This window comes from Euleptes europaea, chromosome 12 (assembly GCF_029931775.1).
Source record: "Euleptes europaea isolate rEulEur1 chromosome 12, rEulEur1.hap1, whole genome shotgun sequence".
Lineage (NCBI taxonomy): Eukaryota > Metazoa > Chordata > Lepidosauria > Squamata > Sphaerodactylidae > Euleptes > Euleptes europaea.
In genome coordinates, this window is record NC_079323.1 from 58,201,730 (window position 1) to 58,218,871 (window position 17,142).

At 40.4% G+C, this 17,142-nt stretch overlaps 1 protein-coding gene across 1 annotated transcript; it reads right to left on the reverse strand.

Annotated features, from left to right (window-relative positions):
- Positions 1-3,695: 3,695 nt before the first annotated feature.
- Positions 3,696-16,500, reverse strand: CFAP298 (cilia and flagella associated protein 298). Its single transcript, XM_056858929.1, has 7 exons — positions 16,360-16,500; positions 13,916-14,083; positions 9,736-9,803; positions 8,225-8,383; positions 5,276-5,407; positions 4,680-4,775; positions 3,696-3,896 (listed from the first exon to the last, which is right to left on the reverse strand). The coding sequence occupies exons 1-7, from the start codon at positions 16,496-16,498 to the stop codon at positions 3,786-3,788; spliced, it is 873 nt and encodes a 290-aa protein (XP_056714907.1). The 5' UTR covers positions 16,499-16,500; the 3' UTR covers positions 3,696-3,785.
- Positions 16,501-17,142: the final 642 nt, after the last annotated feature.

Sequence of the window (17,142 nt, forward strand, 5' to 3'; positions counted from 1 at the left end):
GATCTCAGGGCAGCTGGGACCATAGTCACCATGAAAAACAGTTGGTATCACACTACGCCTTGAAGGACTGAGATCTTGCAGAGCCCGCAAGGTCCCCTTACTCAAGATAGCACATGTACAGGCCCGTCTGCAGTTTGCCAATGCACATCTGAATGACCCAGAGGAGAACTGGGTGAAAGTGTTGTGGTCAGATGAGACCAAAATCGAGCTCTTTGGCATCAACTCAACTCGCCGTATTTGGAGGAGGAGGAATGCTGCCTACGACCCCAAGAACACCATCACCACCGTCAAACATGGAGGGGGACATATTATGTTTGGGGGTGTTTTTCTGCTAAGGGGACAGGACACCTTCACCGCATCGAAGGGACGATGGATGGGACCATGTATCGTCAAATCTTGGGTGAGCACCTCCTTCCCTCAGCCAGGGCATTGAAAATGGGTCGAGGATGGGTATTCCAGCATGACAATGACCCAAAACACACGGCCAAGGCAACAAAGGAGGGGCTCAAGAAGAAGCACATTAAGGTCCTGGAGTGGCCTAGCCAGTCTCCAGACCTTAATCCCATCGAAAATCTGTGGAGGGAGCTGAAGGTTCGAGTAGCTACACATCAGCCTCAAAATCTTACTGACTTGGAGAGGATCTGCAAAGAGGAGTGGGACAAAATACCTCCTGAGATGTGTGCAAACCTGGTGGCCACCTACAAGAAATGTCTGACCTCTGTAATTGCCAACAAGGGTTTTGCCACCAAGTACTAAGTCAACTTTTGCAAAGGGATCAAATACTTATTTCACTCTTTATAATGCACATCAATCTCTGACTTTTGTCTTCTGGGTTTCTGGGGGTTTTCCTGTTGTTATTCTGTCTCTCACAGCTACAATAGACCTACCATTAAAATTATGGACTGGTCATTTCTTCGTCAGAGGGTAAATGGGCAAATTCAGCAGGGGATCAAATACTTTTTCCCCTCACCGTATTTCCTAACTGAACCAACTTGATTATTCTGTGTCATTTCCACTAGAACTAAAAATAATGTTTGCAGAGCATCATTTAATACGCCAATCCTGGCACCCTTTACTTGAAGTATGATCCACTGAGTTTACGACCATAGCACAGACTTCTTAATGGTCTTTGATACCATATTCTTACAGAATGGTCTATAGACATGGGTGTTTGTGGCCCCACATTCCTGGGGTTCCAGTTGTCTCCAGCTAATGGAGACCAGGTGGTGGTACTGGAAGAATTTATGATAAGATGGCTGAGTACCTACCACCCTTGAAGAATTTATGAAGAATTTATAGTGAAGAATGAATGAAGAATTTATGATAAGATGTCTGAGTATCCACCACCCCTTAAAATCAGTCTTGGGAAAGGTGCTTATGCTGTTCCTCTATTTTGTGAAATCCTTGTTAAAAAACCGTTTGTATGTGAATACTAGAGAGCCAGCATGATGTAGTGGTTAAGGTGTCAGACTAGGACCTGGGAAAACTAGGTTTGAATCCCCATTTGCACCATGGAAGCTTGCTGGTTGACCTTGGGCCAGTCACATACTTTCAGCCCTGACCCTGGCTAGTCTTTGAATGGGAGACCTTCAACAAATACCAGGGTAACACCGAGGCAGGAAATGGCAAAGCACCACTGAAGGTCTCTTACCTTGAAAACCCTACGGGATCACCATAAGTCAGCTGTGACTTGATGACAAAAAAAAGAAGTAGTGAATACTAATTATCTATCCCTGGAAGATATAATGCAGAAGGCTGCTAAAAGTTCTCTTTGTGAGAAGCTTTGAAAAAATATACCAACATTTTAAAAAGCCCCAAACCAGTTATTATCTTTGCTATTATTTTTCCATGCTAAAAAGAGAGCTATTCAAAATAATTTTTAATCTAAAAGGAAAGCATTATTTGTAATGGTTTGTATATTTTCAGGAATCCATTAAGCCTGATCAAAACCATCTGGGAAACATCTCTCCAAAGATACTGAACTTCATATTTGTCCATGTTTCCATTTATAACAAAAGTAAATAAAGCCCTTTATTTACATGAGACTGAACAATCCTTCAGACCATACATGAACTTCCTGGTGAGGTCTTTGAGATATGATGTTATTTGGAACACGTTCTCTTTAAGTTTGTGGAACGAAAAAGATACTTCTGAAATATCTGTTGTTTTGCGTCTTCTGAAATTAAGAATACAAATGCTCTTGGCTACAAGATTTTGTCCATGTTAAATTGTCCACAGAATAAGCCCAGTCCCGCCCTATGTTTGCAAGATAGGGTGCCCAGCTGCCAGAAGATGGACAGCACCAGGTCTTTCAATACTGATTAGTTATTGGATCTCAGGTAGACGTGCAAACAACAGTCATCAACTGTCTCGCAGTCTCTCCCACTCTGTACAACAGCCCGACAACTCAGTATGCTGGGCTCTTTGGTCATGCAGTTTTTCCATTTAATTTATAATATTTATGAATCCACCTTCTTCCCAACAACTGGGACCCAAGGCAGGTAACAAAATTAAAACTCACAATATCATTTAAAAACAAACTTTACTCAAATTGAAAAACCCTTAAAACCCTTCTTGAGGAGTACAGTTTTACAGCCCTTTCAGACAAAGGCCTTCCTCAACTCTTCAGGGATGCTATTACATAAAGCAGAGGGAGTCACCCAGGAAGCCTGTTTACAGGAATTAGCTGATCATGCCTGGATGGGGGAGGTACAAGCAAAAGGTGAAATTAGCACTCCCCAATCATAAGAACCTGGTCAGTAGGGTTTTCCCCCCCGTTTCTTTCGCCAGCACACATTAGCTAAGGCATGGAAGCTGGTTGTCTAGCAACCCCCAAAATGACCACGCAGTCTTGTGAGAATGAGATCTCAGTAGTATTCCTGGTAAATTGCAAACATTGCTTCTATGATCTTGGGTATTTTAAACCCCCTTGTGTTTTTGTTTTTTAAATTTCAGATGTATTCATATAGGTTATGAAAGAACTGTATGGCTGGTCTCTAACAATAACCAACAGTCCATCTGCTTACAAGTATCAGAAGACAAGTGCTTGTTCAGTTCCACCTCTGTACCTAGCTAATGCCCTGACCTAGATGGCCCAGGATAGCCTGATCTCGTCAGATCTCAGAAGCTAAGCAGGGTCAGCCCTGGTTAGTATTTGGATGGGAGACCTCCAAGGAATACCAGGGATGCTGTGCAGAGGAAGGCACTGGCAAACCACCTCTTGCCATGAAAACCCCCAAAAGGGGTCACCATAAGTCAGCTGCGACTTGACGGCACTTCACACACACACACACCCCTAGCTAATGTGTGAGGTGATAGCAGATAATGCTAATTAATTGCAATAATTGCTATTGCTTTATCCATTAACAGTCTTGAATTTGCCAGATGCAAAACACAATCAAAGAAAAGTGTTGCTTCAAAGATATATTGAATGTTGCATAAACATGTCTACAGTGGAATAATGGGACCAAAAAGAACTTCAGAACTAGGACAAAGCTATTTATTAGAGTGACAGCTTTCTTAGAAAACTGGTTTAAAATGTAAGCATCTGATCTGATAGCCTATTAAAAACAATTTCCAAAACACAGTACAATCCTGTTCTTTTACTGCTAAAGCGTAGCTTGTGCCTAAGACTTTGAGGATACATTGCAACCAAACTTCATAATAAATATCTTCTAGGGTACTGGAATTGAAAATATATTTATACACAGATTTGCACCTATGTTTCCAGTATAACCAGTAGATCATTAATCTTGTTAAAAATAAAACAATCTATGTAAATCACTTTATCTTGGTCTCCATTTGATGTCTTTTACACCATGAAAATGTCTTTTCAAGGCACGATTGTCGGCCCATTCAGAATCTAAACAGGAATCATCATCATTTTCTTCTAATTTCTGAAAAAAAGAGAGCAAAACATTATAAACTGAAAATTAATTCAGTTGCATTGTCCTCAACTACATATAGTATATCAGTGATGGCGAACCTTTTAGAGTGCCCAAACTGCAACCCAAAACCCACTTATTTATCACCAAGTGCCAACACGGCAATTTAACCTGAATACTGAGGTTTTAGTTTAGAAAAAACTACTAATACATTAACATCTTTTGTCTTAAAAGAAAAACACAGTAACAGAGCTTTCAATGATACAAACAACTTTTTATTGAAAGGAGAGCTCTGCTCCCCTCCAGCTATGCCACGCTGTGATCTATGCTCCCCTCCAGCCTAGCTCCTCTCCAACCCCACCACGGGAATCACCTTCACCACAGACTCAACAGGCTGCCGTCCGCGCCACACCCTCACGCCGCACGTGAGCCGCCCGGCATATGAGCCGCCCTGCTGTATGTGACGGGGAGGGAGGAAGCGCTCCCATTGGGCTGCTGGGCAGAGGGGCGGGTGATGTGAGAAATGCCCTCAGGCGCTCGTGGAGAGGGGGAGGGGAGAAGCCTGGCCCCGCGTCCCTCTGGCTTTCTAGTAACGAACTCAGGCGAACACTGTGCTGGAGCGATGGTGCGTATGCCCACAGAGAGGGCTCTGAGTGCCCCCTCTGGCACACGTGCCATAGGTTCGCCACCACTGGTGTGTGTGTGTGTGTGTGTGTATATATATATATACACACACACACACACACACACACACACACACACACACACACATTATACTTCAGTCACAACAGATACCTTTAGTTCCTCTTGTCTTTTGTAATAATAAAGCATCATTTGTTTGTGTTCTTCATTGCTAATAACAGGTTCTCGGGCTGGAGCACCTTGTCCTTTCTGGGAAAATAAAGAAATTGTTGCTGTGATCAAAAAATCAGAACGCTACACAGAGGAAAAACAGATTGGTTTCCCATGAGTGGGTTCATTAGGGGCAGAGAGCAGGTTTCATTCCTCATCATTTCTAGTATTTTCATTATGAGTATTTTCCGACAGGAACCTTGCAGTCTACTCAAACAGCTGCAGGCATTTCAGACTAAGCAGTGCAAAGAGCTGCCATTATAAAAGAACGCCAGCTAACAAAAACCTTTGTATGAGCCTTAATGGGTGCCATATTGTATTGCAAAAATGCAATTTTGAATTCTTTCATTATACACCCAAGTTAAAAACAAAAAGCAACAATAACCAACTGTTCCTGCCCCATTATGTATAGGGCATGTGTAAAGATTAGTGTTGGAACAATGAGAAACAGCACTGTAACTCAATGAAATATAGCACAAGCATTAGTCTTGACAAAGCCTTGGACAACCAATGCAGAACCACAAAAAACTTGAACTTACTTTCTGTATCTTGACAAGAACTTTTGTTTTTTCATTTTTGCCCACATAGTCAGAAAGCTGATTTGTTCTTTTCAGCTCCTTTGCTGCCCACCATAACTGTGCCTCTGGTTCCTCAATCACCTCAAGAGCAGCCTGTGTAAGGTTATCAATTGCAAGGAAAGGCATAACGTGTTGGTAGGGGATTCAACAACAATCTCAACAATTACAAACTGTATAGGTTTTCCTTTAATGGAGCATGTGGGGGGGGGGGGCTCCTGCTCAAATGCTTCGACTGCACAAAAGAGATGAGGAAAAGGAAGCCTACAATGTAGGAAAGCCTGCACATACATTGTGATACCATTATTAAGGGTATGGAACTATTATGTTTCAAGTCAGCAATTACATCACTGGCTCTATTCATATGTCTTCATACTAGTCACACAATTAGAACATACTTGTTTATACCAGAATTGTGGGAATGCTAATTGGTGGGAAATTGCATTTTGACAGCAAACATGATTTTCTAGTTGGCAGAAAAGAACATTGAAGGTGTAGGGAATGGTCCTTCTTTGGTGGATGGAAGATGTCCTATGAACAATGGGTTAACACTCTCAAGAACTACAGGCAAGGCTTATGCAAATGAACTTGAAGCTACTCTATACCATGGGAGGAAGCCCCTTCCAGTATCTGTGTGTCAGCAAAAGACATTAGGAGGACAGACAAAGGAAATGGAAAGAAGAAACTGAGATATCAATCTGGAGTCCCTAACAATGAGAGATCCTATGCCATAGTGGGGTGACATTCTTCATTCACTGACAATAAAATCATAGTAGGCCCTGCATTCCTTTCTACATCAGTGGTAGGAGGTGTCCTATGAATAGTAGGATGTTTAAAAGTAGCAGGTCCATCCAAAGGAGGGCGAACTCCACGGGGGCAGAGGAAGCCATGCAGGGATGATACGTTGTAGAGTGTCCCAAAAGCTGCATCAGAGAAAGCATGGAGGGCAATCTTGTAATGTCTCACAAAAGAAGCATGTTGCAGCCAGACAAAAGTCTTCAACGGGTGCACTGGCAACCAACCTTCTGGTGGAGTACACAGTAATCTTTGCCACCGCCAGAAAGAAAAAGAGGGAAAAGAATCTGAGAAGATAACAATGTGAGACTGGAAAAAATAGAATAAGAAATGGAGATAAGGCACTAAATGACACAGTAAAGAACAGAAGAGCAAGGCTAATTTTGTCTGGAGCTACACTGGGAAATAATTGGGAAGGGCAAGGGGTAGCCTTTATGTTCATTTGTATAAGCCCTGCCTAGAAAACATGGTAAGATTAATCCCTCATTCGTAGGGCATCTTCTACCACCAATGGAGACCTTGTTTTCTGAAGGAACACATGAGTAACTTATACAGCCAGTGCATCTTGAATTTCTGCAAACCAAAGGCCATTGTGAACATGTAGACTACATGGTAGCATTAGTTATTAGAGCTGCAGCTTTAATTTTGTTTACTTGAAAGATCAGTCAACTAAAGCCTTATTTAATTAATTGGGGGGAATGAATCTTAACGAATGCAAATTTTATTCACTTTGGCTGTGAGTTGAGGGCACACTTGTTATATTAACATACCAAGATAAAAACATGTGTTTAAATACAAGCTACTCAAAGTGCCTGTTCTAACAGAAGAATGCTAGGGTGTTTTTTTTAAAAATTCTAAGTTACCTTTAAGCATCCCTCATTATGTTAAAAGCTCCTATAATGAAAATATGTAATATGCATATTAAATAATTCATTGGTTAAAATGCAGAGAGTAATCAACTAAAATATAATTGGTTTGCAGATTTAATAATGCTAAGAACCTCCTGGGAGTATGAAGAGAAACATAACCCAAAATTATTTGAATTTACTTCCTTGAACAGAAAGACATTTTAGTCACATTTACTAGAATGAAAAACTGTTTTAAGAAAGACTTTCACATTACTATGTTAGCTTTCATTATAGCTGGAACACTTAAAGCAAGGGTTTACAAACAGCTTTAAGCAAGTAGCTTTAAAGATAACACTGGTATCCTAACTCCTAAATTATATAAGAGGTTGTCTTTCTTTATCAGGCGACTGATTTTGTTGACATGTAGTGGGATTCAAAGGAACACAATTGGATTCAATTGTGATGGGATGTTATAATATATGCATTATTTCCTTGCAAAGTTAGTTTCAAAAGCCATATATTGTACTTAATTCCAGTAATAGAGCAGAGGTGCCTTCGGTGAAGACTATTCATGCCTTCAAGCTTCATTTCCAAACACATTTCAAAATATATTGAATCCAAAGGTGCTGTTCTACCAGCATAGCAGCACTTACACCATGGGCCAAGGAAGGAGGAAGCATTTCTTGCCAATTCTGTCTCCCCCTAAGGACCGCCCCCCACTTTGCCCCCAATGCTGACCATGAGGATCTCCTGACACTTGACAATAGAATTTCAGGGGCAAATGTGGGAAAGTCCCATTCTGCTTTCTTCATTCCACCTGTGGTACTTTGCTGATGTAAGTAAAATCATTTTTTATATTTACATGATCCTACAAATCAACTAAATGGTAATTAAAATGGATTTCATGCTTGTATAACATGTTTATTTCATTAACTGAATTTTCACAAGCATTAAATCAGTAGGATAAAAAAACCTTTCCAGTAAAGAACTTTGCAGCGATGGACAGTTACTGTGTGACTGTAAGGGTGACAGGAAAAATACTCTGGTCTTAGACACTGGGCAGAAGGAGACAGGAGTTGAGAGCCCCTACCCCACAAACACCAGCAAGGTAAAGACTTTTTAAAAATATAAAATGGATGGTAGGCTGCTCAAAACTTGTGAAATGGAACAGTTTCTCAATTAAATTAAAAAATAATGATAAATACAGGCCCTGTGTAAGCCCCAACCTTTCAGTCCAGAAAAGATTAATACAACCCAAGTAAATTATTACATGAGTTCCTGATAGATCTTCTCTATCTTCAAACTCCATTCTAATTGGGTCATAGGGAGGGAGTCCCATCGGATAAACAATCATCACAGCTCCTCGGAGCTGGTCCAGAGCATCTTTCACCATGTCCATAGTAACACTTACATTAGCTTGAACTTGTTTCTGAAATACAGACAGAAGCCATTATTTCATTCAACAAACCAACAATGTACAAAGAAAATACTCCTTTCCAGTCAGGCTGCAATATGGATCAGCATGACATTTGAGAGTAAAGCCTCAACTGATTTTATGCTGATTTATTAAGAAACAACATGCAAATGTTGGTCTTGTTGTATACACAATATAGCAATTTACATTGGCTGGTATAAAAATGACATCTCAGTTCTTAAAGATCTGATTTACAAGAGTCATGGCAGGTATTTATAACATGTATATTTTCAGTGAATACAAAACTGTATACGAGAGTATTTTTTGTAGTATGCAATAGTCATAAATATGTATATTACTCTGGAATTATTCTCTACATTAGTAAAAGACAACAGTGATCCCCTCAAAATTAAGGACATAAAGTCCCACTAATCATGCGGCATTTGGGTACAAATGTGGGTGGAAGAATTGAGCAAGTGCTTAACTCCCCTTCTGAAATGGATGGTACTTTTAGATTTTAGTAGGCTTCTTTCTCTTTAAAAAAGTGAATGGAAGGCTAGGAGAAGGGAGACTCCTTGTGGACAACAACTATTGGGTTAGTCACTAGCAAATATTGTCTGCCATCATTCTGGGCCACCTTACTCATGGACAAAAACCCAACCACAACTAATGTATTCCTGCTGTTGAGGGGCAAATAATAGCTGGGGAAATAATTTTGTTGGGAACCCCCATCAGACTGGTAGATCACCCCCAATTGAATGTTAGGTTTTAGAAAGTTTTAGAAAGAGATTTCCTGCATTAGGTTTCCTGCATTTTAGGTTTTAGAAAGAGATTTCCTGCATTAACATGTATGTTATAGCAAATTACAAGTGTACAAGTTCTTCTGTTTTCAAAATTACTTACTGGATCAGCAACCTTTACAGAAAGAAAAAAAATTAAGCTTAGGAATCTGGTGGCATTTACTAGAAATAACACTATGCAAGTATAAGAATATCTACAAACCATTTTCATCAGCTTCAGTGATTTGGTATTCCAAAGAAACTTAACTGTGCAGAGATATCAATAACATAGGATATATTTTACATAAAGCTTTTGAGTTATTGAGAGCATTTGCTCCATGGTTTCAAAATCTATTGCCATATTGACAATATCACAAGCCAGTGGTGTAGGAAACTATTGGACATTCTTATTATTACTTAGTTGCTGCAGAGACCCTCAAGCCTTAAGAGACACTGGTCACATTAATCCTTAAGCAGCTGTTTTTGACAACACAGAAGGGCTGTGTAACTAACATTCATAATTATTTTGTATTATAAGTTTGAAAATATCCATGTCATGACTTTTCTCATGTAACTATTCTTTCTTACCTTAGAAATAAGTGCTTTGGATTCTTCTATTGTTGCTTTTAGAACTTGCTTCATTTTTTCATTTGGAGCTTTAAGTAATAAATGTGCATTTAATACCCATGTCATTATACAAAACATGCTGCATAAAAACAGTTTTGTGAAAAGGTTGTCACAAGAAATGCCTCTGCATTAAAAGCCGTGTGTAATCAAAGCTTATATTAGTCTCAATGAAGTTCTTAAATGACTAAACAAAGGATAGTATCCTATGATTTCTTTTCATCAGCAGCAGAGCTTTCTGTGGCATAAGGAGCCTCTTCTGCAGGAAAGCTCCACTATCATTGGAATGGAGTCACAGGACACAGTCTAAAGCTTCAAATATAGTCAAGCAAACTTGGTCCTAAAGAGGCTACGAGAGAAGGGTTTTAAAAAAATTACATCACCTTCTTCTTCATATATCCAATTATGCTAAATTTTAACAAGTTGATTACGGATACATCCTTGGATTTGGACAGATGGGCAATCTTAAACCTTTCTTTATGGGGTAAACTAAATACACTAAAAATTATCATTATACCTATGATTACACATGTTTTTACATGCAATTCCTTTTCATATATCTTGCAGATATATTTATAAAATTAATACTTTATTTCAGAAATTTATTTGGCGTTCCTTTCTGTTTTGGGTTTCTTTAAAGAGGTTGCAATGCCTGTTTAATGAATGAGGATTTGGTTTTCCTGATCTTAGTTTATACCACCAGGCATACTTGTTAACGTGGACTAGTTATTGGGATTGCTCCTCTCACTTGGACTATCCATCTTGGGTGATTTTGGAGGCTTCTTCTCTAGTGCCCTTCTTTTTTTCCCCCCAGGGTACAGAAGGGAAAATACAGGAAGGGAATGCATTCATGCTAAAATAGATCCTGTTTCTCCTGCAAATTCTGCAATTAGAGAATTATGGCATATAATACCACAATATCAGTTTGACTCATTTTCACATGCTAAATTAACACTATGGGCAAATCCAGATCTAAAAATTAGGAAGAAATCTTTTTCATGCTTGGAAAGCTTGGACAGATAGGGAGATTTTTACATTGGACAGATTAATAGATTATGATGACAATTTTTTATTTTCTCGACTGAGGTCTAGATATAACCCGTCAACCTCTATTAAATGGTAATATTTACAACCACATCTAAATATCTAACAATGAACCTGCAACACTGTTTCAGAATATCCCTTACTCTTGAAAACTCTCATGCAGAAAATGAAACCTACTATATTTGTTTATAAATATTTGATGTTAATAAATATGATAATCTCAGAAATGAACTGAATAAGGAGCTAGATAGGTCTATTTTGCCAAAGGAATGGGATACGCCTGTAAATTTTATACTTCTTGTTTCTATGGACCTTAAGGTGTGACTTAACTCAGCAAAATGTTATGTTTAGGATATACTGGACATCACAGCGACTTTTAAGTAAGAGGATTAAGAAAAGTGTATAGTTGATGGCACTGTACCTACAAGACACATCTCTTAAGCATATGCTTTGGGTCTGTCCCGTTATCTGGTGTTTTTTGGGGAAAGAAATTACTCATATCAATTTCCTAGTAGAATATTCATTAATCTTTGAGGATGCTTATGTACTTTTAAACTACTTGCTTGCCTCCTGGAGACTAACTGATGGTCAATGAAAATGGATCCTCCATGCCCTTAACGTTGCTTTTATTACTACACTGGAAAGACCCACCTCCAGCAATGCAATGAATTAAGGACTTCACATCTTCATCAAAATTTGAATGCAAGACATTTAGATGACAAGTGCTCATAGACATATTTTCAGATATTGGGAAACCTTTTATAGATGCTTATCTGTAGACCTGCCACCATTGCTGTTATATTTTGCTATATTAAAATTTTGTGAAAATCTTCTGCATACCTAGAGAATCCTCAGAGTATGTAGAAATCCCTACCATTCTTGTGGTTACTCATTTCACTGCTCTACAAACAGATACTCAACTATTATCTCTGACATTAGAGGGGAAAAGCTGGAGGCCTGCAAGGAATTGTGTGCAGGGGCGAGAATTGCCTTCAAAATTCTATAATCTCCCAGTGCCATCTGAATACTGCATCATTTGCTATAATTTGCACTTTCCTGATTCAGTCACAAGGGACCGTGTATACAAGCAACATATGTGCTCTTCTGCTGCTATGGCCAATCCCACATTTATGTAATTTAAAATAACAGTTAATTTATACATTTAACAAACTACATTTAATAACTGGATCAGTTAAGCCAGTGACATTAATCATTTATATGACACTTCGAATACTGTCTCTCTGAAAAAGGTACTCACAATTAACTCTGAATGTAATAAGCATTTTAAAAAAAACACAACACAGTAGATGAACAATATGCTGTTTTCCATGCGGGACGCTTTCCCCCTGAAAGTCGTGATTTCTATAAATCAACAGCATGATATACTCATGCAAAACCCCTAATTAGTCTGGCTTGTTCTTTCAAGGTCATAAACCCTTTTCTGCAAAAAAGGAAATATTGTACTAATATGCAACTGCATTATTCAAAGGCTGTATGTATATACCGTATTTTTCGCTCCATAACACGCACTTTTTTCCTCCTCAAAAGTGAGGGGAAATGTCTGTGCGTGTTATGGAGCAAATGTGCACACAGAGCTGGCTGGGCATGCTGGAACAGGGAGGCGGGCGGGGCGCACAGAGCTGGCTCCCAGCTGGGAGGCGGGTGGGACGCATAGAGCCGGCTGGGCACACTGGAACAGCGAGCCGGCTTTCCCCACCCACCTCCCAGCTGGGAGGTGGGCGGGGCGCACATAGCCGGCTCGCGTCGTTCCAGCGCGAGCCGGCTTTCCCCGCCCCAACGGCCAGCTGAGGGGGGGGGGGCGTGTTATGGTCAGGTGCGTGCTATGGAGCGAAAAATACGGTATTTATGTGCACATGCACACTGAACCACATGTACCTTTTATGAAGGGTTGCTTCACAGAATAGTCTGTACCAAGGAATAGGCACAAAATATAAAGGATCATAGCATCATTCATAAAACACAGATTCTGTTCTTCCTGTTTCAGAAAAAATTATTTTAAGTGATATTTACTGGCTGGCTTTAATTTCTTGCACCTTACGGGGCTGCTCATTTGGTCCCATTTAAAATAAATGGGACCGAAGAAAGGTTACACTTTTCATCCATTATGAACAGAGGGCGAATTGTGGCACTGACACAGGGCTGGGGCTTGCCACAATACGGCACTGAAATAAAAACCCCATTTAATTGCACAGAAAGCCACTGAATATATTTTTGCAAATACATTTAGGGAGGAAGAGTTGGTTTTTCTACCCCAATTTTTTCTACCTTTAAGGAAACTCAAACCGGCTTACAATCGCCTTCTCTTCCTCCCCCCACAACAGACACCTTGTGAGGTAGGTGGGGCTGACAGAGTTCGGAGATAACTGTGACTAGCCCAAGGTCACCCAGCTGGCTTCATTTGTAGGAGTGGGGAAACCAACGCGGTTCACCAGATAAGAATCTGGCGCTCATGTGGAGGAGTGGGAAATCAAACCCGGTTCTCCAGATTAGAGTGCACCGCTACTAACCACTACACCATGCTGGCTTTCTAACTTACTCCAGATGTGATGGCAGAAGGTCCATGAACAGATCTTTGCAGTTTTGCTTTAAGAAGCAGCCATAGCAACTAATTTGGATGAGAGCCATGGCACTGGGAGGGGGGACTAGGGAGTTTTAACACTTTCCTGTACTACCACTTCTCAATAAAATCCCTCTGTTCAGATGGTATTTGCTCTGTCATTCATGTCATTCTAATATGTGGTAACAAGGCAGCTAAGTAAGAGCTCATGACCCAGCATGAGGGGCACCACAACCAACTCATGGTGATCTCATCCATGGGGTGTTCCAGGCAAGAGACAAACAGAGGTGGCTTTGTCATTGCCTTCCTCTGCATAGCAACCCCAATTGTCTTTGCCAGTCTCCATCCAAGTACTGACTATGGCCGACCCTGCTTAGCTCACAAGTGCTAACTTGGGCTATTTGGTCTGTTAACTTTGCTATAGAAACTAATAAATATCTTCAATACACGACTTGCCTCAGGGTTCCAACCCGATGGTTGAAATCTACTATAGCAAGATATGCACACTTAAGTTACATTTACCATGTCCATTTCTTCGTCCAATTTCATCTTTTTTAAAGACACTTCCACCACTTGGAATGCATTTTTCTGCCCATTCATCCTTCAGCTTCAACTCTTCAATTTGCTCATCTGTCAGACCTTGCATGTTAGGAGGTAATAAAATACCATGCTCCGCTAGCATTTCCATTTCTTTAAAAAAAGAAGATAAAAAGTGGAATAAGAATGTAGTTTCCCATCAGACCCTTCTGAACATTTAACAAGTTTCTATACTACTCGAGTTGGATCGAAAGCACTGCAAGCAGAAATTTCCCATCTCTTTTCCCATCTCTAGAGGCTACCAAACCCCTTTTCCCCACAACTACTGCTTCTGGGGTCAGGGAACCTCCTAGATACAGTGTGGGGTCTGCTTTGGAGGGTTCTGCTACAGAAAGAAGAAATCAGCAAAACTGATTGAAGGGTCTGTCCACTGGCAGAAACGTAGTATTGGTACTAAGAAACCAAGTAGTAGCACCAACAGTATAAATTTGTAGTATCACAGTAAAGTTTTTAAAATTATTATTTATACCTTTGTTTTGAATCCTACACAGGAAATTTCTCTGTGTGCGCACGCTGTCAAGTCACAGCTGATTTATGGCAACCCCTGGTAGGGTTTTCAAGGCAAGAGACGTTTGGAGGTGGTTTGCCATTGCCTGCCTCCGCATGGGCTGAGAGTTTTTTCAGAGAACTGTGACTGGCCCAAGGTCACCCAGCAGGCTTCATGTGGAGGAGTGGGGAAATCAAACCCAGTTCTCCAGATTAGAGTCCTGATAGTCATCTGCAATTCCTAATGGCTCTAAGAAGCCAGAGAATTCAGAGTAAGGGTGACAGCCCAGGTGTCATCACTATCTCCTTCATAATGCCTCCAGCACATGGCACAAGGCCTTTTATGGCACAATTCGGCCAGAGTCTAAGTAGCGCAACAGGAAACTACAGCAACAGGGCCAGAATTTGGATGTTGGCACCAACGTTACAAAGAGATTTACCACCAGAATCCAGAAGCCTTACCCCAAACCCTATGTACTGCAACTTCAGCACAGGAACTGAGTGTCAATTAAAATTGTTTACAAACTACTGCAATGCGGAGGGGCTGATGGTTAATTATGGAAAGTCGGAAGTCCTGGTATTTTCAAAAAGCAGGAAAATGAAACATAGGTCTTGGGGTATCAATGGAAAGGAAATAGAGCAAGTAACCTACTTTAAATACCTGGGTATTACCTTTAGTAATAATGTAACTTGGAAAACTCATGTCACTTTGGATCAAAAAATTGCTGAAGTGGATACAAATGCTTTAGTACGCTTTTTTTATTCTAAAGGTGGGCAGTATGTACCAGCTGCCATTGAAGACTTTAACGGTAAGATACTTCCACAAATCTTATTTGGAACAGAAATTTGGATAAGTGGAGTTTCAGAATCCATTGATCACCTACTTTTAATATATCTCTGCCGCATTGCTGGGGTGCCGTCCTGTGTTGCAGGAACAGTGCTGAGGATGGAATCTGTGCAGCAATCAATAGAATCCAGGGCCTGGCTGTGTGCCTTTAAATTAAAACTAAAATATTTTTTCCCAGGACCAGACATTTAAAGAAGTCTTTTGCATTGGCTGAGAGTAGATACCTACAAAAGTAACTGGATGAAACTGGTGGACAGTAAGTTGGAATACTTGGGTCTCCTATCGTAATTCAATATAAGGGTCATCGTGAAGCGCAGAGAGAGATGACCAGGAGGCTATTTCAATATCATAAAATTAGTACTGAACTTCGTGCTCTGTGTGTTTGTTCTACTTTGGCCCTTGGAATACCCTCTCTTATTCACCTCCCACTGTATGTAAAATACCTTATCTTCCCAAGCATCTGCTGTGCATTCATGCTGGGTAGATTGAATGCTCTACCTACAGCAGAATTGAATGGACGTTATAGGGGAAACTCCAATCTCTGATCACTTACGTATCTGTTCTACTGGTAAGATTGAGACTATTGACCATGTGCTATTATTCTGTATGCATTGGGACTCATTTAAAGCATTGTAGATTACCCATATTCTGAGAAAGTATCAACTTGTTCCTGAACCAAAGGCAGTCTCCTTTCTGTTAGCTGATATTTGCCAGGGAACTACGAGATCAGTATCTAAATTTTTGTCTGTTGTAATATCTTTGAAGTGCTCTCATACTCAGAATTTAAAAATTATGCGATCTTATATGTTTATATCTTTATATGTTTTTGAATGGTTTATCTATAGTATGAAACTAATTTTAATCTTATTGTACGGCTCAAGATCTCAGGTCAAAGGAGCTTTGTCAATAAAGAAAGAGTGTCGATTACAAACAAGGATGTAGCAAATTTATAGTCAGTATTACTGCAGTTGTGCTCCTCAGGACGGTTAGTGAACAACAGAAAGGCAACAATGTGGTAAACGGATACACTTTGTACCTGCACAAACACGTTGAACTTTGAGCCTTCCATTGTAGATCCTTGTCACTGCCAATGTTAAATCTTCAACGGAAGTGCTGCCCGTTGTTTCCAGCAAAAACTGGCTCTCATCGCCACGCTTCACATGGAGCAGAACCATTTCTGAAAGCGACACCACAAAAGATGGCGAGGATTAAGGAAGAAACTCTGTTACCATTTACTGAAAATTTATTTTCTTATTTACTTAATTTATAGTCCACCTTTCACACTGAGAGTCAAAGAGGATTACATGGTATAAAACAATGCAATCAAATAGCACAAAAGACTTAACAAACAGGACTAGGATTATGAAATTACAAGGAGTGCAAAAAAAAGATCATATCATATTTGGATGGGAGACCACCAAGGAATACCAGGGTTGCTGTGCAGAGGAAGGCACTGGCAAACCACCTCGGTTAGTCACTTGCCATGAACCCCCCCCCCCAAAGGGGTCGCCATAAGTCGGCTGTGACTTGACGGCACTTTACACACAACGCACACACACTACCAGTGCATCAAACGTACTGCTATCAAAAAGCTGTTCCGACACACAGCGGCCTGTCCCTCCTCCCACCCCGCCGGTGCCACAAAAGGACACAACTCTCACATAAGGCCGGGGGGGGGGGGAACCCCGCAACGTAGCAGCCAGCGGCAGCCTTAAGAGCGCCTCTGCCAAAACTAGTAGAAAAGAGCAAGAGTCCAGTAGCACCTTAAAGACTAAAAAAAATATTTTCTGGCAGGGTAGGAGCTTTCGTGAGCCACAGC